General features: G+C 40.7%; 1 protein-coding gene across 1 annotated transcript; it reads left to right on the top strand.

Annotated features, from left to right (window-relative positions):
* Window positions 1-7,277: 7,277 nt before the first annotated feature.
* On the top strand, window positions 7,278-26,862 carry LOC124567770 (extensin-like). Its single transcript, XM_047131039.1, has 2 exons — window positions 7,278-7,462; window positions 26,778-26,862. The coding sequence occupies exons 1-2, from the start codon at window positions 7,278-7,280 to the stop codon at window positions 26,860-26,862; spliced, it is 270 nt and encodes an 89-aa protein (XP_046986995.1).
* The last annotated feature ends 697 nt before the right edge of the window (window positions 26,863-27,559 follow it).

Genomic DNA, 27,559 nt, shown 5'->3' with positions numbered 1-27,559 from the left:
ATGTGGTCATTAGATACCCCAAACAGAAAAACAAAAAGAAGAAGAATGTCTGTGATGTCATTAATATAAAACATCAATATCAAGGGCCCCACACACTTCCTTGGAGCACATCTACAGTTACATCTACAATGTTCCATACAGTTCTATGCAGTGTCCTATGTACCGATATATCTTCAGCCTTGTCACGAAACTCATTTCATTTGTACATATTTTTTATTTAAACCACCCACCATCAATGCATTATGATGTTGGTACATCATTAGAACATTAAATGTTGGGAGCAAAAACAGAGAGACATCTTAAGTGAACACTGTGCACTGTGTTATTGTTACTTATGCAGCCGATACCAATAATGTAAGAGTGAGCACACAATGTATGCTTTAAGTCAGCCTTTCCCATCATTGTGTTTTGTGTTGTTGGGGGCATTACATGTGATCTAAGACAAGTTCATATGCCTAGGGATCAAAGGATACAGTTGTCTTTTCCACCATTTTTACGAAGTACATTACCTTGTTCTCACTTAATGTTGACACATTCTTTTAGGTAAATTGTCATTCTATGAATATTATGTTGACACAAAGCACTGCTACATTTTAATTTAAAATGGCTAAGTCGGCAAAATGAGAACAGTGGAGTTTATGAATATGTGGTTTCAATGGTAATGTTTTCACCATGTATGGGGATAATGCCATGGGACAGAGCATGGCAAGGAAAGATTTTATAATTTAAAGGATGATTGTTTTGACATTATTGACCCTCCATTTTCAGAAAGACCTTCAACATTTGATGAAGATCATCTGGATGCATTAATCCACGATGGCGCACATCATTGAACTCAAGAACCAGAAAATGTGATGAAGTATGACCATTCCGCCACTGTGCAGCATTTGAATACAAAGGAGAAGGTTCAACAATAAATCATATGGGTACCACATGCCAAACCATATAAATCAGTGGTTGGCCGTATGTACATTACCCTCTTGCTTGTTCTTGATTAGTGGGTGAATACCACTGACCATTTCTAACCTGTATTGTTACTGATGACTAGAAATTTTGTTTTTATGCTAATGTAAGAGAAAGAACGGAAAGGAATGCTTTAGTCCAAACAGAGCAGCAGTGCCACATAGACATTTGAGCATCCACACAAGATAATGTTATGGATATTGTGCAGAGGTCCGGTGTTAGAATATTGCTGCGGGGTGTGGGAGCCTTACCAGGTGGGATTGACGGAGGACATCGAAAGGGTGCAAAAAAGGGCAGCTCGTTTTGTATTATCACATAATAGGGGAGAGAGTATAGCAGATATGATATGCGAGTTGGGATGTAAGTCATTAAAACAAAGACGTTTTTCATTGCGGCGAGATCTATTTATGAATTTTCAATCACCAACTTTCTCTTCTGAAAGCGAAAATATTTTGTTGAGACCAATCTACATAGGTAGGAATGATCATCAAAATAAAATAAGAGAAATCAGAGCTCCAACAGAAAGGTTTAGGTGTTCGTTTTTGCCATGCGCTGTTCAGGAGTGGAATGGTAGAGAGACAGTATGATTGTGGTTGGATAAACCCTTTGCCAAGCACTTAAATGTGAATTGCAGAGTAATCATGTAGATGTAGATGTAGGTGACCATGTGGTGTACTACGAGTTGCTTGCATGAGGTGAAACTTTCCTGTTGGTATTTTTTGTCAACAACAGACATCTTGCAGATATAGTTCCAGAAAAACATCCAGGAAGACTGTGTGAAGTGGTGCTATTCCACAGTAACAGTCACCAGCATTCTGCTAGACTCTCAACAAACACTATAGAACAACTGGGCTGAGAAGTCATTTTGCACCCACCCTTTTCATCTGATCTTGCACCCTCAGATTTCATCTTCTCTGCTCTCTGTTCAATGATCTTGACATACTTCCTTTGGAGTGAAAATACACTTTGAACATGGCTCTTTGCTACAAAACCACATGATTTCTACAGTTGTGGATCCAGAAAGTTATCCCAACAGACTGAAGTGAACAGCGAAACAAATTATATTATTTATGATGATTTAAGTCTCCAGTATGTATAGTCTGAGTTGTTTTAACTTGTAGGAAACACTACAGTGTTATGCATCAGCCTAAGACGTTCGATTGGCCATGAAAGGGTTAATCTGGAAATAAGCAGTAAAAGGCTAAGCCAGGAATTACATTGTTGCGTTCTGTCCCTCTGCCAACCAGATAAATTGGCATAAACCTGCAGGCCAACTGCGTGAGGAGTTGTGATGGACAGATTTAATGCAAATGTCATAGAGGGGATGGGGTGGCAGAGGGTGTAACATAGGAGGTACAGGTACAGGTACAGGTACAGAGCTAGGCACGGGAAAGGGCAGTGTAGGGGTGGCTAGTACTGAGGGAAGGATTGTGAAACTTAAGTTAAGGGGAACTCCAAAATTTTCAAATTAGGGAAGCTGGTATGGGAGTAGAGGGGGCGAGAGGAGTATGAGATGGGTCTCGAGAAGGCAGTACACAAGTTGTGAAGCCACCAACAAGTCAGCCACCTTGTACTCAGTAGCATGTTGTCACCGGGTAGTCAACAACACTCTTGGCAGGCGGGGGATTGAGAGTAACTGTGGCACCCAGATGGATCAGGCTATTTCACACATCAGTCAGGTGGCAAAATTCATTACTACTTATCGTAGTGTGCCTATTTGTAATGTTTGCTTAACATTACAACGACAAATTTCTAAATGTCAATTTGGTACTTAAAAATTTGTCTTTTTTCTCTTTGACCACATTTCCCTCACAATTTACCACAGTACACATTTTCAATGCAACTGCACATTTGTAACCAATCTTTCGTAGTTACAATAACACCGCCAATTTTCAGTATGAATTATGTATGACATAATTAACATCCAGTGTTAAGTTATAGTATAGAGTTTTTAAAAACTGTTTCACAAAAATTATTTAGCACACCACCAATGGAATATTAATGTCAAAGAAAAAGATGAAAAATAAAGTACCACATAATAAAATATTAAAGTCGTAATTTTAATGTGTAATTAAGCTACTGAAGAAAGCAAATATCTCACCTGCCAACAGCTCCTCCATCCTCAACTTCTGCGGCATCTGCAAAAATATTAAGAAGCTGAATAACTTTACATCAACAGAATTTGAGTGTAAATCAAACATCTTGATATGTGGCAGTGGTTGTCTTCTCACTGCACATGCTCATTTTAATGTCAAGAAGTTGCTAAATTAAAATAGTGATGGAGATAAGGAATCAGGTGCTGTGGCATGTACATACATGTGGAATTTTATAAAAGTGAGATTGATGAAAACTGCATAATGATCCAAGTGAAGAACCACAAAATATTTTAATTTTAATTGTCTGAATTCATTACAGCTGCCATATACAGCCACTGTCACAGAGAAGGACAAAGGTGCCCACAAAAAGCAAGGCAACATTGGTGTTTGGAGGCTGGTGTAAGGACACTGCCAGTGACCGAAATAATGGTACAGCTTTGTTTGCTGGAATGAACACCCCTCATGAAAGGGGAAAGGAATAACAGACCATTATAAAATTACAGACTGTCACAGTTACGAGATAGAGAAATTATGTCATGTACAATTCTGATAGTGTCTCCATTGGATTTCAAGTTACTGAGAACCAGCAGATCCCAAAGTGTTGAGCCACAGCAGTTCACGTAGTACACGTCGCAAATGACATGCCATGTAGTGTAGCAGAGTTGTGGCAGCTTACAACTATGTGACTCACTTTCTTTTGTATTAGTAGTGTGATGTTGATAGGAAGCCATAAAGGCCACATGAATACCGAGAATCCTGATCGAAACACTTTAAACTATCTGCAAGTACTGTAATGACTGCATACCTACAAAACTGGAGGACACTGGCCTCAACAATACATTATGATTTTATGAGCTTTGTCTATTTAGGGGTGTACTAACCTGTTCCAGAGTGTTGTTGTGTTAGAGTAATTCTTCATCAAAGTTCATATTTTGGATTCCAACATGCTAATAGCTGCCCCAGAGGTAAGGAGGTTTAATGTGTCGAGGGTATGCCCACAGATACTTAACATGCATGGCCAGCACATAAGTTTTCATTTCAATTGAGTCACACTACCCTGTTAGGGAGCTTCTTACAGATGCAAGCAGTTCGTTCAAGGTACATTGTTGGTTAGGGTTTGGCTAGTTATTTTCTATGTATTTTGTGTTTATTAGCACATGCTCAGTTAGCCCCCAAACTACACTGAATAGCTCTTGTTGTTCACACTGCTACAGCAGACTGCAATGTGATTGAAATATAGCACTGTAGGCATCCAAATCGCTATTGATGGCATTCTCCTGTAAAAATGCATCAGTGGCAACTGGCATCAGTGTATCAGCCTCACTGATTTGTACCTGTACACACAGAACAAGTGAGACTTGTGTGTTTCATAGTGAATGACTAGGTGGAAGCCACTTCATACTGTGGACAGTGTTAAGGTGATATGCAGAAAAGTATATCTAATTTACAAAGAAGATAGTGTAGGTGTCTTGAAGTGTACTATGTGACATTGGTAGCAATGATATATGGCATCATAAATCACAAATACTGTAACAGCCTAGCACATGTTCATAGCAACACTGCAGAGAGCAACAATGACAGCATGAAGAACCAGCATAAAGGTGTGGGAGTTTAAACAATTGGAAAATTTTATATCCAGCAACTAAAGGAACTATATGCCAATTTGGATACACAGCTTAACCAACAAAACTATCATCAACAAGTGTGGTACTCAGTACTGATGACTTAACATCAGGCATTCCTGTCAGGGACTGCTGTTGCAACTTTTACAAGAAACTAATGTAACATCTACACAAAATCCAACTGCAGTGTAAATTTGGATTCCTTGACATGCAAAAGGCAAGTCCTACATCACTTGGAGGGGAAAGGAAATTTCAAAACTGAAGTCTTTAAAGTAATCTGTAAGAGCACAGTTTGACAGAACTACAGGCAATGCATCATTATCCCATTTTGGTATATTCGAGCATTTAATTGGGAAGCTGTTAGAGCAGTTGCTGTGGACAATTTTGAAGCAACTTTGTATTTTGGCCATGCATATCTCTGTGGTCATGGCTAACAGGGATGGAAGCTGATATTATGACAGCAGCAACACAATGTGACTAATGTGAACACATCCAATAAAGAGGAAACTGCAAATAAGAATTTTTTGTCGAGTAGTGACTTGAGTAAGAGCATAATTGGACTGGGGCAGCCCAACAACTAGGGTCCCAATGGCAGTCAAAACAAAGGAAATACAAGAAATTAAAATGGAAACAAAAAGTGGAAAAATAGGTAAAAACATCTGACTAAACACATCCACAAATGTCCATAGCTCATTGAGGGGCTACAGCAGTGGTCTGGAATTAGTCCTCTGAAAGTGAACTAAATGGATTTTGGTCCACTCAGCTTGTGTCAGTTGCTAACAGGATGCGGCTTAAATTCCAGCACTGCAGCACCTTTGAGAACAAGTACTTTTATTCACTCTGTGAAGGCAGTACAGAATTCTCTGACCAGTCATTTGCACAGAAGTTGCTGGTGGTGACTGCACTGAAGTCATTCCATGTGGTACTGTGTTACAATCATTACTGTATGCCTCCTACCAGATTTAAACACATGATAATGAATTTAATAATGGTTACAGAGAGCCAAGGATGCTTGCACAAGGTAGACCAGAGTGGAGAACTGCATCAAACCCCATTCGGACTGACAATAACAACAACAAGAACAACTGCAGTCCATAAACTGGGTGAGTATGAGCCTAACACCAAGTGGTGCTTACTTTACAAACTGATTTTCTGCTACATCAGTTCCATACTGACTTCCCTCCTACCTCCCTCCCACCCACCCTACCTCCCTCCTTTCGCACTGCAGTTCTGCAAGTATGAAATGTCTGAGATGAGTGGCAGTATAGTTACTTCCCACTCACCAAATCTATCACTCTTACTGAAGGGTGCAGTGATGTAAGACAGATTGTGATTTAGTAAGCAAATTGAGTGCACGGTCTTGCTATTGTTAGGTACCACTGATTGGGACAAATGACCGACAGTCGAGATCAGATGGCCTCTAACAAAGCTGTGTTTAGTCAGGCTGTGGAGGATGCATGGGGAAATTACATGATGCAGTGTCCACAGTTGCATTTTTCCTCCATTACATGAAGGAAGAACAATCTGTGGACAAAGTTCATTGCTGTAGCCCAGGATTCAGACAAGAAATAAACACGTTTTGTCCAACAGAAATTAAATGTCATATTGTTTCTTATTCTACATACAGCATGAGGAAAAACATGTACTCCATCAAATAAATGCAGCATACAGACCAATTTCTATATATAAACACCATTTAGAAACTACAAATTATCCTACTGCCCTGTTTTCTTATTTGGTCATGAGAGACTTTCCAATTTGTAATTTGCCTATGTGTGTGTGTGTGTGTGTGTGTGTGTGTGTGAGAGAGAGAGAGAGAGAGAGAGAGAGAGAGAGAGAGAGAGAGAGAGAGAGAGAGAGAGAGAGAGAGAGAGAGAGAGAGAGAGAGAGGTATTTTGCACATTTTTGGCCGAGGCTGATGGGTGGCAATAGAGTGGGAGAGAGATGAATTTGACATAACAAAAAAAAGTCCTAAAAAGGGGCACTCTTGGCTTATTCATTTCATGTATGTAGGCAGAGAGCAAGTAAAGAGAATGTAATACTCAAAATATTAAATTAAAATAAATTTATTTCAGGTACAAGGATAATGCCAACTAGAACTAGCTCAAATTTCCTTCTCTCATCTTTGATATTTTTCCATCACCAAGAGATTTTGTGCTGGCTCTCACTGGCAGAACACTGCACAGAAGAACAAGGAAAGAAAGTAAAATGTTCTCAGTCCATAACATTTTATCCAGAATGCCCCATTATTTCTGACTTCAGTCATGCACCCTGGCACTGAATCTGTGAGGCATTGGACCCATTTGTCAGAAAAAACAACCCCACCGAGGCTTCAAAAAAAGCAGTCCAAAAGAGCATCAGCTATAAATGGTGTGTTTCACAGCCAGTTCTCTGTGTGTTCGTGCTACTTACACACACATAACTTCCATTGTGTTCAAGTGAGCAGTCTCTCACAGCCAGTCCATTACATTAATGTCTATCTTGGACAGCTGCAGTTGAATGAGCAGACCAATACACAAGTGAATATTCCTCCTGTAACATGAATTCCCCTCCACAATATAGCATTCACACTAAATGCAGCACCACCTTCTTCAAAATGTGGGCATACGGCCTGCTGCTGAGGAAGCATTCCACGCCCCCGGCGGGGAAACCGACGCCCCCGGCGGGGAAACCGACGCCCCCGGCGGGGAAACCGACGCCCCCGGCGGGGAAACCGACGCCCCCGGCGGGGAAACCGACGCCCCCGGCGGGGAAACCGACGCCCCCGGCGTGGAAACCGACGCCCCCGGGAAACTGGCAATCGGCTAGTACTACCTGTTGTCACCACTTATTTGCCATTATGTCTGGACCCTCGCGGCTGCTAAACTACTGTTTGGTCTTGGTAAGACAACTTATCTGTGAAAAAATACATTTTTTCACATTGCATTCAGATGTAGCTCTGTGGCTGCCAGCCAGTGTAACATTTCCTCACTGAGTTCCTGTTTTATAGTGGATCATTGTGCGTGCAGTACACCTTTCCTTGGCCCTCAACTAACTGCATCATTGGAACTGGGAAGTTGGTCACTCACTACAACTGCTTCGTATCTAGGGGAGGGATTAGTTGGCTCTTACAGGCAAGGTATGTGTTATCCTGCTGTGTGCTCAGTGTCTTGAGCCAGGCATTCTGCTGATAGTGCCTCCTTCAACAAAATTCTTTAAAATTCTGTTTACAGTAGGGGTAGACTTCTGACATTCCAAAGATTCATCAATCACACAGGTTGATATTTTATCCAAAGTTCCCAATACTCAGGCAACTTCCACTCCCATAGTCACCCTTGGGGTGAATTTGTATAGCTTTAAAAATGCACGTTACTACCCCTTAATATTTGTCATGTCAACACAGGATACATAGAAATTCACGACTCTGCCAGATATGTGACAAGCATGGATGGAAAGCCAAATCATCTGCATACTGCAGACGTTTGCTTAACCTTGCACAGCGTACACTGAGGACAGGCCACATATTTGAACAAAATTTCCTTAAACATTTTTGCCATTTATCAGCATGACAAGAGAGAAATCAGCATTGGACTAATATGCCATTTCTGATGACTAACACCTCTGACAATACCCCAGTTACAGTCATCCACTCACAAGCAGCACCACAGAAATATCACAGTCAAGCAAACATTAATGGTTTGAGTTGGAGCCAGGGCATGGGTAACGACAACCAAAGGTGTATTCATTTCTTTCTTATGTCTGTTACTTGTAATTAGGGTCTCAGTGATATTCTAAGGCCTTCCATGACATCTTCCACTGATCTGTGCCCGCAACTATTGTTGCTATGATGGTCTAACACAAGACTGCAACTCACCTCGCCATCATCTTCCTTATCTTCCCCTTCTCCCTGTTCCCATTTTCAAGCACGATATGCAGTACACTAGGACTCCCGTACAAGACAAACATTGTGTGATGAAAACCTGAATAGTATTGTAAACCCCGTGAAGAAATTTGATCTCTTTTTGCTGTAGAAATGTTTGTGGAAGCACACTTCACAATGTTGATATTGTGCTGGACTATACACAAGCACTGTAATGGAAAGTGAAGTTATAGTTTGGCACATGTGACAGATGAGATCTGATGGAATATGATCAAATGTTTTGTTGCAACACTTGGCTTACCTAGGCCTGCAACTGGATGATACTGTGAATCATTAGTTTTACTGTTTCTATTCTTTGCCATGAGGTCTGGTTTGTGTTCAAATAATTATATCAAACTTGGCACCCATTCTACATCTACATCAGTAAAGGCACATAAGTGAGTACTTAAGATGCCAGCATCCGAGTTCAAATGCATCTGGAAGCTTTTAATTGTTGGCATTCTTTTTTCTGGTAGTTTATAATAGATTTAATAGATTATAGTTAATATTCTCTGACAAGTAGCTGACCCAGTAATGTTGATAACTAATTTGATAATGCTGCCTGCCCATTCATTAGAGCTTTAATGGCTGTATGTAGGTGCAAAAGTACATCATTATTTGTTCACACTTTGTCAAAGTACTCTGGGAAATTTTAACCACTGCTTTAAACATTTAAGGATGGTAAGTATTAAGTGTGGTTATAGTAGTGTGTAACATTTCTTATCATGAACTGTTCAAGGTATCATGTTTCATTCTGTCTTTTAAGAAGAGCTCTTCAAATGTTGCTTTTGTTGTTGGTTATTTTCTCTATCATAAAACATTATAACTTTCATGACTTTAGCTACAGGTAGTTTAATAAATGTATCTGAAACAGAGTGAAGCCCATACACAACAAGAGCAGCTATTTCATTACTCAGACACACAATTCCATTATTTGCATAAATGTCAAAAAAATCTGTCTCTCTTTCTAGTGAATTTGCAAAAACAATTAAAAAATGGAAATGTGTAGCTTTGAACTCTGCACCTTCAGGTTACCGTGCAATGCTTCTATCATTTCACCATGGAGAATGGATTTGGGAAGAGCAGGTAATTTTGAGGCCTTAACCTTCATTCTAAATCATGCAGAGATATATTTTCAAGCTGCAAAATGAAGAATATGAGTGGCAGTGGAATACAAAAAACTTGTTTGTAAAACTGGTCTTCCATTCTTAGTTGCTTGAATGGTAGACAGTGAGCACTTAGAATCTGAATGCCAATAAATATACTAAGGCTAAGAGTGTGCTTATGTCAGTGAATTGAACATTCCGAGAGTCAGGTCCATAACCTATGCAGTTAAGTAAGCGATCACTAGCATGAATACTGAGTTGGTATCAGACACCTCACATTTACCACATCAATGACACTCATCTCACCGAGATCAATCCCTGGTGTTGTTTTTACGGCACTATTGCGAAATGGTCTGATCTTTCCAGGCTTTTGTCTAATAAGGCACAATTGTTTGTTTGATGATGAGTGTACACTGACCCCTACCTCAGCACCTCAATGCCCCGAGCCATCGCAATTCTTCAGAAATGAATTTAACAATACCATGGAAGGCACACAGGCATAACAAAAAAAAAAAAAAAAAAAAAAAAAACTGTAAGAAAGTGAGCTCTCAGTGAACAAGGCCTCTGTTATATATAGATAACATACACTCACATACTCACGCAAATGCAACTCTCACACACGTGATCACACTCTCTGGCAGCTGAAGCCAGGCTGCGAGCAGTTGCACATGATTAAACAGCCAATCACGTGGGGGTAAGGAGGAGGCTGGGACAAGGTGTGGGAGGGTAACAGGGTAGAGGTGAGCAACAGTAGATTGCTGGAGATGACCTGCAGGAGACAGGACATAATAAGGTTAAAGGCAATAGCAAAGAGGGTCACACTCAAATCAGTACCCTGAGGCACACCAACTTCCTGGTAAAGGTGTCTGACAAGGCAGTACCAACATCCCTTGAAAAATCAATACTTTAAAAATACCTGAAGGACATGGGGCATGTGGGCTCAGAAGTGCCACATGTAGAGAGATCAAGAATACCCATCCTTCAGAAGGTGTTTCAGGCATTCTGCAAATTTAAAAACACTGGCAGTGTCTGATATATCCACAGAAAACCATTCGCGACACACGTTGACAAAGTGATGAGATGGTCAGCTGCAGGACGGCCAGATCAAAATCCGCACAGTACAGTGGTCAGTGAATTGCCACACTCTAGTCACTATACCAGCCAGGCATGAATTACATGTTTCATCAGTTTGCAAACACAGCTTGTGGGAGAAATGGGGCAGTAACTAGAAGGAAGGTATTTTTCCGTACTGGGCTTGGGTATGGGTATGGGAATGACAGTGTCTTTATGCTGGCATCTGGCAAACGGCGCCCTCTGCCCAGATGCAGTTGTACATAAGAAAGAGCAAGTGCTTGCCCACAAAAGAAAGGTTTAGCAACATCTGAATGCAAACATCGTCCAGCACTGTGTTGGAGGATCGATAGGAAGTGAGAGCAAGTTCTCGCCCCCTCATACTAAAAGCAGCTTGTAGCACTCGCTAATCTGTCAAAATAAGGGTACTTCCCAAGCCTCCTCCACTTGTTTCTGGTGGAGGAAGGCAGATTGATAGTGGGTGGAGCTTGAAATCTCCGCAGAATAGCAGCCCAATGGATCTTGGTCCTGCAGGGCCCATACAACAGATGAGGTAGTGGAACTGTTAGAAGAACTAGTTAAGGAAATCTAGCTAGATTTTTGCTATCCTGAAGGGTGCAATGACACTGTGCATGCAACTGTTCATAATGAATGCAGTTTGCCATCATAGAATGATGGTTAAAAACATGGAGAACACATCTCTGCATGTGAGTTGAGTCACAACACAGCTCAGTCAATCAAGGCACTGGGACATGGCACAGTAAAGATGAAGGGCGAGAATGGAATATTGTGTGGTGGTAATGATGGCATTTGTAAGATACTCTACCTGGCCATCACAACTGGAGAAATTATGTTACTCAAAGGGTGCCAGGGAACAGTAAATCTCGAGTCATCCCTAGAAAGTTGCCATTTGGGTGTGCATATATGTGGCGTAGGAGTCAGAAAATGGATAGCAAATGGTAAATGGTTGCTCGAGTACGTACTAGAGACAGTGATGAGATGATGGGCAAATTGGGCAGTGCAGGAGATTTCCAGATATGGGTAGGAGTGCATGTAGTTAAAAGGAAGATGGGTACTCCCACGATAAGGCAAATGAGGTTAAGGTGACAGAAGTTCAGCCTAGAGGGCACCTCTCTGTCAGGTTCTGGGAGATTTCCAAAGAGAATGGTGTGCATTACAGTCAACGAGCAGCAGAAAGGGGTGAGGGAGTTGGCCAGTAAGCTGGATGAAGAGTGTCCACGACACCGAATGACTGAGGGATGTAAACAGTACATATGGAAAAGTTCAGGAGAGGAATGTAAAACGCGGACAGGAATAGATTCAAGCTGGGTAGTCAGGGAGAAAGGTTGACTTTGAACGTCCTTCCATATGAGCAGCATGACTCCCCTCTCTCCTCCTACGATATGGAATGCCATCTTTGGAGAGAGGGAGTCAAAGCAGACTGGGAAGAAATACAAAAGCTCAAATCAGTCAGGAGGATGCAATTTTGTTTCCTGCAGGCAGAGAACTAGCAGAGGCTGCGATTCCAAGAGCAGCCGCAAGTCATCTTTTTGGATTGAAGGCCACTAATATTCCATTGGAATAATGTCATAATTAGGAAAGAGGAGGAGGAGGAAAGAGATGGAGAGGTGGCACCTCAGCGGCCATTCCTGTGTTACATTCTTGACTGCATTTACATAAACTTATGGCTCCTCTTTTTTGGTTTCTTAAACATTTTATTTTATCTGACACATTCCTGACCTTTAAGATTTGTGCCACATATTGGTCCTAAACAACAAGATGTATGAAAAAGAAACCACTTACTGGATAAAGGACTGTTTGCCATGGTCATGGGAGCTGGCAAGTAAGTCAATGCAAGATCTGAAAGATCACAAGAATGATCATTCAATTCTGTTTAATATACCAGAGACCTATATTAATGTTACTTAAAGCAAATCCCTAACGACAAAAGTAACTAAACAGTTACTTTGAAATCACACTGCGCAATTTGTGATGCACGTGCTTAAGTACACTAAGGTAGTTTTATTGAATTACTAATCAACACGTGTCAAACATAACAAACACTATGACAAGTATACCTCTCAAAGTAGTTTACTTGGTAGTTATTTCACAAGCAGGAAAGTATTTTCAGAAAAGTTTAGGAAGTAGGATAGGCCATGAATGTATGAAGGAGAATGAGTCTGATATCATTCTAGAAAGATACTTTGAAATGTGTTTGCAATTGCGAGTACCTGTCATTTGTGTTTGTGATATTTGCTCAAAAATGGAGAAATCTCAGTTCCCAACTGCAATCAGTAAGCATTTTAGACAACAGTAAGTGGTAAGCGTCGATTTTAAGGAATATTTATTGTCATGTTTAATGAGTATCAACTATGGTGTAACACATCGCTTTAGTAAAGGTGTACATTTCACAATGTCTATAGTACCGATGAACAATGGTGACCACCACAAAGTGATTTTTTTTTTTTTTTAAATTCAAATGATGGCTTTAAACTTTTATACCCTTCTCTGTTGTGCATAATGTGGTGTCACCGCCAGACACCACACTTGCTAGGTGGTAGCCTTTAAATCGGCCGCGGTCCGGTAGTATACGTCGGACCCGCGTGTTGCCACTATCAGTGATTGCAGACCGAGTGCCACCACACGGCAGGTCTAGAGAGACTTCCTAGCACTCGCCCCAGCTGTACAACCGTCTTTGTAGTGATGGTTCACTGACAAAATACGCTCTCATTTGCCGAGACGATAGTTTAGCATAGCCTTCAGCTACCTCATTTGCTACGACCTAGCAAGGGGCCCATATCAGTTACTATTGATATTGTGAATCATGTACCATCAAGACAGACGTTCATCATTAATGGATTAAAGTTAAGTATTCCACCAGCTAAGTCAGTTTTTCTAAATTCTAATTTCCTTGTCCTGTTCCAGACCTCACGCCAGCCTGCGTGAGTTAAAACGCATGCATTTTGGCCTCCTCTAGTAACACCTGCCAACCACAACACACAAAATCTAGTGGAGATTGATGCAGCATATCTGCAGGGTGGGATAACGATAATTAGTTTATCGTTCTTCACAGTTCATGATGATTTCAGTGTTTTATTCAATCATGATGATGATGATGATACCTGGTTAGGGGGCACTCAATGGCGTGGTTATCAGCATCCACACGAATCCCCAAATTTTACATGGTCCAGCCATGCCACTTTCACAAATGATGACGGCAACACAAACAACCAGTCCATGGGTTTATTCCTTGCTGTCTCATTCTTGTTCAGCAATGTGCCTTCCCCCTAGAACTGTCAGCATCATGACAACTGCCATTACATCAGGAGAACGAAGATGAAGTCAAGCTGTCAGTAAGATTCTGCACACTAACCAATGACACATGACTTGACATTAATAATTAAAGAGAGTTACTTGTTTTAAATTAAGAGCCAGTATATGAGTGGTCTTTGAGATATTTTTTGGTTCATTTAGCAAGTAATTTAGACTTGAGATAGTATTTCAGTTAACAGTGCTAAAGAAGTTGCAAAGTTTGTGATGTCAGGAAACAGACTGCCATGGGAGATGCAATGAGACTGAAATGGAGATGAATAGGATATTAGAAAAGGAGTTTATTTGATTAAGCAAGTTGGTAGTGTGCAGAGTAGCTCAGAATAGGAGGAAGTATTTTAACGGTTCAAAGCCCTGAGCTGATGAAATATGTCCTCACCCTGGGAGGAGGACAGGAAGCAGTGTGGGGTTCATTACATGCCACAGAACCAAACTTTATATGCTACTGGTGAAAATCACACTTGCTCTGCCAGTCTCATACGTGCATCCACTACTTTCACTCACCTGAGCGATGGGTCGCGTGCCTTCCTCCTCAGCAGGGCCTGATTGACAAAAAAAGAATTTGCATGTTAATGTAAAAAATACTTTATCTGCACAAGTAAAACAGACTAGTGATAAACTAAGTGTGTTTCAACATGACCTGATAAAGAACAGAATCAATTGTTTCTATCTTTTAGAAAAAGTACGGATCAGTGTATAATTGAGCATCTAATCTACTCAATTATAAACAACCATCAATATTATCGAGTTCCAGAAAGCGAGAACTTTATTCCGGTTGCACGCTTGCTATCTGAAGACTGGCAGGGACAAATAAATGTTTATTGTCATCATTTCACATAATTATTGATCAAATTTTAAAATCTGCTTAATAAAACATACAATCTTATGTTACACAGTTAACACAGTGTCACGTTTAACATTTAGGAACTGTGTGTAAGCTTGTTTATGCACCTTCACTAATTGCATTCATGTACCGACATTATATTCATCCGGTATTTGGCAATGAGAGCACTTAGTGTTTTGCAGAAAACTTCACCAATAATTTTAAATTATCATGAATTTCTCTCACAGATACCCCACAGAAAGTAATAGCAAAAATGTTTATCACTTACCACATTTTTGCTGTTTGTGCAGTAATAATGCCACATCAAACAGATTCAATGTAACACTCCTTTCTTTACTTACAGATGGGTACAAGTAGTGAGGAGAATGAGTGGCAGGTGAGGCAGATTATTTCTCAGGTGGATTTTTTGTAGAGGTGAGACAGAAAGAAAATCTGATGCGTATGGGAACAGGATGGATTAGGAGACATAATAGGAATGAGGTGGAAGTGGGTGGAGTAGCATCTGGCTGGTGTTTTACAATTCTGCCTTATGCCACACAACAGAGGTATGTCAGTTGCTGGCATACTAACAGGCTTGAAACTGAAACTCACCCTCAGTGCAGCGGATCTTGCCAATGACAGCCACTGCACGGTTTCCACCCTGGAGCCATGCGACACTGGACAACTTAACAGTATTTCTCCACTACATAGCCTTTGTAGGGGAATGTGCAGTGGCTCACTAGCCAACCCAAGTTCCAGACTCGACATCAACTATCTACTTTGGAATGCATGACTATATTAATAAGAATGCAGCCCACAATATTGGCATTGCCAGTGCAACCTACAGCAGTGTTTGTCAGTTGTTACAGACAGAGTGCTCAACTGGAAGCTTCAAGAATAGTTTTCATATTAGTAGCAATCTTTTCATGCATCAGGGCATTCTCTACCTTGCCTTCATCAGAAAGTTGTTTCATTTGCTTCATGTTGGCATGTACCATCTGTGCCGCAATGAAACACTCTTCCTCTTGTCCACTCAGGAACATCTCTCTTCTTGTGCTTTTATAATTAACTTTTTGTCTCTGGAAGCTTTTTACCAGTGTCTTGTGATCCATTAGGTAGCCTTCATCTCTGTGTTCAAGTGCTTCTGCATAGTGTTTGAATGGTTTTGCTCCGTGTTCAAATGCCTTGTGCCACTTCTTTCTTTCATCCTGGTATTTTTCTGCCTGCACCATTTCACATCATCATCATCCCTCCTTACTGATGTCTTGGCCCAATTTCTGTATTTTTCTTCCAGGTGTGTGCCTCATGGATGGCACTGCCATCTCCTCCATGGGTATGACAGTTCATACTTTTGGCTGCTGTTACAGTCAAAACTTTTCCTCTGAGCACAGCAACTTTGGAATCTAGGACATCATCAGTGCAGCTTGCAGTGCTCAGCTTAGCTCATATTAGTGACAACCTTACAGCATATCAGGAGTATTTTTATGTTGCTTGCACTAGGAAGCTGTTTCACTTGCCCAAGATTATCATGTGCCTTCTGTGTTGCAATGATGTTCTAATGTTCATGGCTACCTGAGCACATCTCTCTCCATGTGCATGGATCATCCACATTAGGTGGGACATATGACCACGAGTGTGGGTGGGAGATGGGGCAAGGCAGCTCCCTACTGGACTCCCTGTAGAGAGGTGAGGCAGAAAGACGAACAGATTGGTCTGGGATCAAACTGTAGTGAAAGTCTTGATGGGAAATACACTCCTGGAAATGGAAAAAAGAACACATTGACACCGGTGTGTCAGACCCACCATACTTCCTCCAGACACTGCGAGAGGGCTGTACAAGCAATGATCACACGCATGGCACAGCGGACACACCAGGAACCGCGGTGTTGGCCGTCGAATGGCGCTATCTGCGCAGCATTTGTGCACCGCCGCCGTCAGTGTCAGCCAGTTTGCCGTGGCATACGGAGCTCCATCGCAGTCTTTAACACTGGTAGCATGCCGCGACAGTGTGGACGTGAACCGTATGTACAGTTGATGGACTTTGAGTGAGGGCGTATAGTGGGCATGCGGGAGGCCGGGTGGACGTACCACCGAATTGCTCAACACGTGGGGCGTGAGGTCTCCACAGTACATTGATGATGTCGCCAGTGGTCGGCGGAAGATGCACGTGCCCGTCGACCTGGGACCGGACCGCAGCGATGCACGGATACACGCCAAGACCGTAGGATCCTATGCAGTGCCGTAGGGGACCGCACCGCCACTTCCCAGCAAATTAGGGACGCTGTTGCTCCTGGGGTATCGGCGAGGACCATTCGCAACCGTCTCCATGAACCTGAGCTATGGTCCCGCACACCGTTAGGCCGTCTTCCGCTCATGCCCCAACATCGTGCAGCCCGCCTCCAGTGGTGTTGCGACAGGCGTGAATGGAGGGACGAATGGAGACGTGTCGTCTTCAGCGATGAGAGTCGTTTCTGCCTTGGTGCCAATGATGGTCGTATGCGTGTTTGGCGCCGTGCAGGCGAGCGCCACAATCAGGACTGCATACGACCGAGGCACACAGGGCCAACACCCGGCATCATGGTGTGGGGAGCAATCTCCTACACTGGCGGTACACCACTGGTGATCGTCGAGGGGACACTGAATAGTGCACGGTACATCCAAACCGTCATCGAACCCATCGTTCTACCATTCCTAGACTGGCAAGGGAACTTGCTGTTCCAACAGGACAATGCACGTCCGCATGTATCCCGTGCCATCCAACGTGCTCTAGAAGGTGTAAGTCAACTACCCTGGCCAGCAAGATCTCCGGATCTGTTCCCCATTGAGCATGTTTGGGACTGGATGAAGCGTCGTCTCACACGGTCTGCACGTCCAGCACGAACGCGGGTCCAACTGAGACGCCAGCTGGAAATGGCATGGCAAGCCGTTCCACAGGACTACATCCAGCATCTCTACGATCGTCTCCATGGGAGAATAGCAGCCTGCATTGCTGCGAATGGTGGATATACACTGTACTAGTGCCGACATTGTGCATGCTCTGTTGCCTGTGTCTATGTGCCTGTGGTTCTGTCAGTGTGATCATGTGATGTATCTGACCCCAGGAATGTGTCAATAAAGTTCCCCCTTCCTGGGACAATGAATTCACGGTGTTCTTATTTCAATTTCCAGGAGTGTATTTTACGAACAAAGGTACTGGCACCAGAGACAAATCTAGTGAACAGGAAGTGATACTGTATTATCAGCCATTCTCTCCAAAAGCATTGACACATTCATCCCACATGCTTCAGTTGTTTTCACTCTACTATACACCCCCAGCACCTTCATTTCAGAGGTGATCAGCTTTCATATGTTATAAAGTAGATCATAGAAACCTTATTTCTGCTGACTGTATTCTTCATAACCCCGTAATTCAAAAGACAGCTCTATAAATAATTGTAAACAATTAATTCCAAGAAACTATTGAGACATTCAAGACAAAATAAGGAAAAGAAAACAAATGTCTCCAGTACACTATCTCATGAGAAAGAAGAAAAACAGTACATCAAGAGAACAGTATCTGTACATTTGTGGTGGTAGATTTCCAACTACAGTTACGATTTTGATATGATTTTCATTAATAAAGACACGCTTTAATTTTAGTTACAAGGCACAGACATCAGTTTTCTTCAAGAATGAGTTATCAGTGAAAATATATGTCAAATAGTATATACGTAGCAAATAATGTAACAAAGATAAATAATATCTACACTGTCTTTGCCATCCACAATTAAGCCAAAGATAGGAAGCTCCTTCTACAAAACATACTGTACTCACTTCTGTACCAACAAAGAAAAAAACACATTCTAGCATCACCTGTCAGCTTCTGGGTTCTAATTGTACATAAACTGAACAACAGATCACAGTACACAATGAAATGGGACATTCCTATGGTTATGCAGATTCTGAAACAAACATTTTGGCAGGACCTTTATGTCTGATTGACCACAGAAAGGTTAAGGGAGCCCCTGAAAATGTTAGTATCAAATTATTTATGGTAGTGCTGAACGCATTAGCTATGACCATTTATAAACTAGATTCACACCCCAATATTTCCATTTAAGTTACTACCCTAATAGGTTGTACAAAAATGTTCAGTTTTGAAATACAAATCATCCTCAGTTTCTTCTACTCACATCATTCATTCATTCATTCATTGGAGTCCCACTGTTTGATTAAGCCTCTTCCCTGGCTTCTCCTGGTATTCTGGTCTCAAGCTACAGGCATTGCAGCTTGTAGTCCATGTAGCCTGATATCCACTCAATGCCTCTCACCAGACTGTCACCTCAATGTTCCCCCCACTCACCTCTCTAGGATAGGAGCATGTAATTGTCTTATCCTATCTGTCACTCACTCCATCACTACATTTGTCACTCATCTCCACTACCTCCCCACTATGTCTCCTACTCCTGCCTGTTCCCTGTCCATTTTTCTGTTTCCTTTTCCCTCCCTGTAATTCTCAGCACACATATTTCCACAGCTATATAGGCAAACTTTGTATTTCTGTAAGTCAGTAAATACTCGCCCCAAATCAAAGTCCTCAATATTCAAAAACATAAATATAATAAAATATATTGTGATTTCTGGATTCTAATTCAATTGTGAATGGTGAACTGACTAAGGGGTTGCAGAAATCACATAGATAAGAACTATAAACCCACTATCCAATCAAAATACCTGGGCACCCTTATGTAACGTGCAACTGAGCATTTTAATTCAATGAGAGGTGGATCTACTATTATAGGAAGTGAAATGATAATTAAATGGACACCCTAGCTGCAAACAGGCGGTGATGTGCTTCATTGGGGAAATGTTGAAAATGTGTGGCCCAACCGGGACTCGAACCCGGGATCTTCTGCTTACATGGCAGACGCTCGATCCATTTAATTACCATTTCATTTCTAGCAAAGCTGCATGGTCATCCAAGGTAATTGTTCTTTCAAGAACAGATACTACCATCATATATAGTTAAAATACGGCTTCCCGGACATTGACCTTCTTGTGCGAACGCACACAATATGCCCAAACTCGAACGGGACTTGGTAGATTAATCTGCCACAAGTAATGAGTATGATCAGCAAACATCTGTTAGGCACACTACGAATGTAGTGGTGTGGATATGTTGGGAATGTGGATCTCACGGGGAGTGTGCAAGGGATAAGTCCCTGCAGACGCACTATCCTCCGTGCCCGCGGTGGCTCAGATGGATAGAGCGTCTGCCATGTAAACAGACGATCCCGGGAATGAGTCCAGGTCGGGACACACATTTTCAACATGTCCCCAATGAAGTACATGACCGCCTGTTTTCAGCTAGGGTGTCCATTTAATTATCATTTCATTTCTAGCAAAGCTGCATGGTCATCCAGGGTAATTGTTCTTACGGGAACAGATACTGCCATCATGTATATTATAAGAAGTGGCAGGTAATACTGTTTTGTAAGCAGAATTCGTCAGTCAGGGATCTGAGTACACTGAACATGGACTTTTCTTTGCATTACACCTGAATAATTAACATAGGGATGCATTTCAGCCCTTCCAAACTTGCCCAAGTCAGCTGTCAGCGATGTGACAGTTAAGTGAAAATGTGAAGGAACCATCAATGCTACATGAAGTCCAGGCACACACAGTATGCTGATGGACAAGTGCTTCTATCATTGTGGTAGGAAATAGTAAAAACCAGCTTGCAGTTAGCTGCTGCAGTCACTCTTCAGTTTTGAAGTGCAGCTAGGAGCCCGCTAAGGAAATGGCTGTGTACAGGGAGTTAGAAAAACTGGTTACAGTGGCTGAGCAGCTTCTGGAAACAACATATTTCTGTTCAACATAAAGTCACACTGACTGTAGCATAAACACCTATGACTGCTGGTGAGTGGATGAGTGGAAACGAGATTTGGAGTGACAAACAGTGCTATACTCTGTGGGTGTCTGACGGAAGAATTTGGATGTGGTGACTACTAAGTGAACATTATCTGCCATTACCTCTACTGCCAACAATGCAGTGCAGAGCAGGCAGTGTAACAATATGCAATTTCTCCTCTTTAACTTGTTCTCCCCTTATTGTTATTCAGGATATGAGAAATGCAGAAGGGTAAGTACATATTTGACAGTATTGTGTACTATACACAGCAGAGGAACAGTTCACAGACAACGACCAATTTGATCAGCTCAACACTTGTACCTCTCATGGATCAGCATTGTTAGGCAAAGGCTTATAACCAGTGGCATTCCTGAAGAAGGCTTGCCTGCCGATGTTCCAACCTGAAAGCAATGGATCGTCTTAGGGATTAGTTAAAAATGGCATTTTCACTCCATACCCTGTGTCCAATATTTCTACCTTGTCTGGTATCAGCTATCAAGGAAGAATGGGCTGGCATCCACCTACAGAGATTTCGAAATGTCAAAGTGTGCCCAGAAGAGTTCAAGTCCTCAAAGGAGAACACAAAATCGTAATGTCCACTAATAGGTGTCCAGATACATTTGATTCTCTAGTGTACAGAGCAGGAATGTAAGCCTGCCACAGTGGGCTCTTACTCTTACTCACCAGGTGACTTCGCTGCACCTGCAGTACTGGGTCCAGCCTCTGGTGACCGTAGCTGCTGTTGTTCTGCACTGGATACTATTGTACACACAGAGAGAAAACATCTTTCAAGTACTTTATGTTCACTTTAGTGACATGCTCTTAAATTATGGCTGCAATTGAGGGTAAATTTGCGTATTTTATCATGGACAATGATGTACTGAGGCTATAACCAATCTCAGAAGCCATAGTTACAAAAAGAAATCCACATTCATGGCATATAGGAAAAAAAAATTAAAAAAACTTTGGACTGTGTTCACTGGGCACCATGTTCACAGACTGTGCTTGTATGTACCACTCCAGAGGAGAGATGCACATATCAATGACTTCTTATCAATGAATGCCATTTTGAAAGAAGTTTTGTGTACACATTATGAAAAGAGCAATAGAAAACAACATGTCAAACATAAATGTACAGATATTGTTCATTAGTGTGATTTCTATTTTGTGTGTGGTGACTTACAGCAGGGGACAATATGCACCTTCAGCACTGTACAGCTATCGCAGCAGCTTTGGGTGCCAAACTACACGTGTTAAAATAAGTATTCTGTGGGGTCACCACACTGTCCTGTAAAGCAATAGGCTGCCGAAGGAGTTATTTCAACAACTGATGTATGTTGTGAGACACAGAAGAGGAACCTTCAAAATTATTGTGAGTGTCTCTTTTATACTGAATGAAGGTGATCTTTTAGTGTAGTTCACGAGTGTGATGATGAAGGGAATAAATAATTTGTTAAGTCAAATGCGACATAGTAAGTTATTTATAAAAATGTGATGCGTCAAAGGCATCAATTTTGAATTTTAAAGTTATTATAACAGAGTTTGAGAAGAAGTATAGAAGATAAGGTACAGAATATAATACATCATTGTATTAAATAGTTACACCACATGACACCTGACTGCAGTGTTAGGGGACAAACGGCATGAAAGGGAAGCTGTGTTGACAGAGGAGTGAGGCAAGTGTCAGAGTCCTGCACAACTGAGTAAGCGAGCACAAAATGTGAGATCAGGAGACCACAGCCTAACTTGATAGGCTGCCCACACCACCTGTCATAGACATGCACAGAAGTTGTGACTGAGCCTTATACAATGTACAGATATAGTTTAAGTCCTTTTGGTCACACATATTATAAACTTTAATATTAATCTATTGGTCCAGAGTTCAGTAAAATACAAGTTTTTAGACATACTAAAAGCTTCAACTTGTTTCCCCACGTATCAGCTCCCACTAGAACAACAGATTCCAGTGAAAGCCTAATAAATAACATCTTCTCAAATGTGGTCACACATGAAGTTGCAGTTACAAATGTGAATATAGGATTATCAGATCATAATGCACTAACCTTTAATCTCACTGCAACTCCCAAGGAGGGGAAAATAAAAAGGAGTACAAACGATTTTTCTCTACTGAAAATTGTAATCAGTTCAAAAATAATGTTAAAAATGCAGTTTGGCCAGAGGTCTTGGCACAAACAAACACAAAAGATGCTTACAATACATTTGCTTCCACTTTTATGGCATACTTTGAAATGTGCTTCCCAAAAAAGCTTTTGAGTTACAGATCATCTGGATCCAAAGGGACCTGGAGTACATCCGGAATTAAAACATCAAGTGAAACCATGATATTACTAAGTTTTAAGTTAAAAACATGTCATGATCAGCAGTTTGTTGAGTATGTGAGAACATACAAACAGACTTACCGCAAAGTAATATCAAAAGCAAAATTATTAAGTAATGATAGATTAATAAGGCAGGCTAGTAACAAGTCCAGAATGATGAGGTAAAAAAAAAAGAAAAAAAATTTGGGTCAAACTAAAGAACAGGAAATCCATCTTAAAAATAATGAAAGTATCCCCATAGAAAAAACGCCATGGCAAACAATGTAAACAATTATTTTGTTAATATTCCCCTTACTTTAAGCAACAATTAACAGTGATGTCTCCAATGGTAAATACCAGCATGATGGCAATCCCATCAGACGAGCATTAAGTTCTAAAAGTCATTAAATGCTTGAAATCCAAATTGTCCTCTGGTTTGGATGATGTACCTGTATCAATAATTAAAAAATTGTTCCACGTGTTGTCGAACCTATAGTGCACATAGCAAACTTGTCCCTTAGTGAAGAGATATTTCCGGATAAAATAAAATCTCTAAAGTGATACCTCTACTCAAAAATGGTGACAGACATAAAATAGAAAATTACCAACCTATATCTCTTCTCCCATACTTCTCCAAAATACTTGAGGAATTTATGAAAATCAGGGTTACAAAATATCTAGAAAAACATAAACTAATAAGTAACAGTCAACATGGCACAGTACAGAAACAGCCATATTGCACAGAAATAGTAAGAAATTTTGAGTCAAATAAACAGGTTGTTGGAATTAATCTAGATTTAGCCAAAGCCTTCAATACTGTGAACAATGTAATATTACTAGGGAAACTTGAAGCAATATGCATCAGGGGTACCGTTAAAAATTGGTTTGAATCCTATCTGCAAAACAGGTCACAAGTTGTTGAGCTGAGGTCATCCAAGAATCTTCACAATTTTAAACCCATATCTGAACCAAAACAAATTTAAATAGTTGTTTCTCAGGGCAGCATTCTGGGCCCATTGTTATTTCTAGTTTATATCAATGATATGCAGGCTCCAGACAGTTCAGCCAAAATTCTACTATTTGCAGATGACACGAGTATCATAATTAGTGATAAAAAAGAATCACTGTGTACTACAGCAGAAAAAATGCTCATACATACAGTCATGGTTATATTAAAATAAGCTGACATTAAATAGAAAGAAAACGAACTTTATACAGTAAGGGAGAAAGTGACAAGGGGAAAATATGTGCCTTATGCTGGATAGCAAAGAAATAGAAAAAATGTGCACCACGAAGTTTCTGGGAATGCGAATTGACCAAGATTTTAACTGGAATGAATACAGTTTTTATATTACTCAGGAACTTGGCTCAGCATGTTTTGCCTTAAGAATAATATCCAAGGTATGTAGCAAGGAATATATTAGAGCGGTGTACTTTAGTTATTTCCGATCAGTTGCTAGCTGTGGCACAAGCTTTTGGGGAGAAAACCAGGTCAAGACTAAATGACATTTTTATTATGCAAAAAAGAGCTATTCGTATCATGACACACAGCCCACCACAAACTCACTGTAGACCCTTATTCAGACAACTGAAGATACTGACAATACCATTGATATATATCTTTAAATGCCTGGAAACGGTCAGTAAAAATAACTGCGATCTCCAAATCAACTCAAGCTACCATGATCACAATACAAGGCATTGTAAAGACTTCCACATTCCCTATGTAGCAAAAACTAGAAGTCAGAAACATGTTAGGCAATTAAAGAATTGAAAGGTAAAAATAATTAAAGCATTAAGTAAAAAAAAATACTTGATGGAAAAATGCTACTAGAGTAAGCAAAGACCTGTCTCAAACTGTGGATTGAAACCTGTACTTACTTTTTAAAAAATTTAAACTAATTTAATTGTGTTTTCAACTTCATAATTATGGTACTTATGAAAAATCTGTTAATCATCTGTAATACATTTTGTGTACAAGGCGTAGTTCATGGTCTGTGATTGTTTATCATGAGCACGTACTTTTGTTTTTGTGTAATAAGTTCTTGTACACTACTTATGTACTATGTGTATGTAATTTGTTTGGCTGTTTGTATATGTTCGTCCATTTATTTTGTGTATGTGTTGTTATGAGTTACGTGTAATCAAATGACAAATCCTGTATCACGTGTGTGATCTATTGGACGCTAAATAAATAAATAAATTAATTAATTAATTAATAGACATCCAAAGGAACAGACACCACACTTTTATAAATATTCATGCCTGATGTAATATTGGCCTTTCAGTCCAAATGCACTGCAATGTCAGATATCCCACAGAAATATAGTAGACCCGCAAGCAAAGAAGGCTAATATACAGGGTACACTACTGTGGAGATTTGGGTTAGGAAGGAAACAGACTGATACCCAGAGTGCAAAAGAAATTTTTATGTGTCACTATTCAGTTGTTTCAATGTGCTATTGCAGTAGAAGTCAAATTTCTTTCATCAGGCCTCGATAATGTTTCACTCTGAAGACATTCAATATGTCTATAATGCTTGGCTACATCCAGTAATGTCTTCTCATGTATGTGTAAATAATCCTGCAACATGGGACAGCCAATGCAGTGAGCAGTAAGACTGGAATCAATGCATACACATTGAGGAAGTAAATAGGGGGGAACTAATCAGTGAAGTATAGAGTACAATTTGATTGGTTAGCGATGGAAACATCACGTCTAGTAGGTACGTATTCCACATATACAGCTTTGCATTATTTTGTTTCCAGTCAGGAACCACTCATTTAAAGCAACACATTTGTGATAAAACCCACACTGACACAGCTCCTTCAGAGATAGCGGAAGTAATAAACAACAGTATAGCACAGAAGTGTGTTGCAATGTGTGCCAAAGACACGAGTCCTCAAAGCTGTTTCTGATGAAGGTTGCAAAGAACTAGGCCAATGATTAACACATTTAGGTGCACAGTATATAGAATTCTGTAGTTCAGATGCCATACTGCATGCCATCTCTTGTGAACTTTGTTTTCTTTACACCTAAATTTCTGGATTTAGGAGCACACGAGTAAATGCTATGAAAATCAAAGGAGAGTAATGCTGTGTAGAACATTTCACTGGACATGTTTCATAATTTTCTTACTGTCTCCAACCAGGATACCAGAACAATAAAACTTTTTGGAAAACTGCAAAAGGATTTTTTGTTTTGTTCTGATCTCTATGTTGTTTGTTATAATTGAAAATTGAAGTAATCACTGAATAAAACAGGATTCTCAGTCTTTTACATTTATTAACCTTCAAAATAAGCAAGGTGTTCCACCAAAATAGCAGGGTTCTCAGTGTTCCATAACCGCCATAAACCACTCTGAACTAGAATGATCACACCATTCCCCTCCCCACCCTTTCCCATGTGCTGAAATCACAATAATTTGTTTCAAGACAAAATTCTCATAAACAGTAAAAATCAGATAATGTGACTCATTTGTGGAACATCTGCAGTGCTTACCATAATCAGGGTCCCTGGCGAGCACACGAAGTATAATTAATTTCTTAAGCTGCTTTACTCGCATTTCCTTCTCATCTATCTCATTAATTTCAGAACAGCATGCTTCACAGAGCATTCCTTTTCTGTCAATTTCTACGTTCCTCATATGTATAATTTCAGCCAGCCTCTGGCTGAAGCTAATTCTGCTGGTGTTGGTGAGGGCAGTCATGGGAGTCCCTGTAATCCCCACCACTTCACGGCATAAAAAGCAGCTGCTTGCACTGGCTGGTAGATGTTCTTGAAACTGGAAGTAAAAGCATACACAAACCTGTGTTAAGTATTTGTCAATATTCATTTGTGTTACATTGGACTACAGTACTGCATACCCTAAAAGGAGTGCCTGTAACTACTATAACCAGTTATATTTGTGACAGTCTTTTTGTTGTGCCTATCTCCAACTCAGCATCTCTGTTTAATGGTGAGTAGCAACTTTCCTTTCCAGGTCAACTTGGGGACAAGCTACTTAATTTTAGGTGTATGTGTAATGCTGTGCTCTAATATGAAAAGTCACAGTGAACTACTTATCCAATTCTTTGACATGAGCTCTTCTATCCTACAGTGTTTTAACTACGCCATTGAAACTCCACATTTTGGAAGACACACCACAGTCCACCTCTAAGTTTACACTGGAGCAGTAGGTGACTATTTCATTCTTCTTGCAACAAAATTCAACCATATGAGGCTCATCACGTAAATATACATTTCACATGGCAATCTAGCACATAGTCAGTTAGCTTGAGCATCAACATGAACTGCATAAAAGAACATGTTTGACCTGCTGCTGGAAGGTATGTTGCTGCTCACAGTGTTCATCCTCACACAATAGCCACACTGAAGACAACCTTGGAAGAAAGTGGCACTGTCTCCCACTTTGGAGGTCAGTAAGACAACCCTGCAGTCGT

Source organism: Schistocerca americana, unplaced genomic scaffold, assembly GCF_021461395.2.
Source record: "Schistocerca americana isolate TAMUIC-IGC-003095 unplaced genomic scaffold, iqSchAmer2.1 HiC_scaffold_14, whole genome shotgun sequence".
NCBI lineage: Eukaryota > Metazoa > Arthropoda > Insecta > Orthoptera > Acrididae > Schistocerca > Schistocerca americana.
This window is presented reverse-complemented; position numbering and strand designations above follow the sequence as displayed.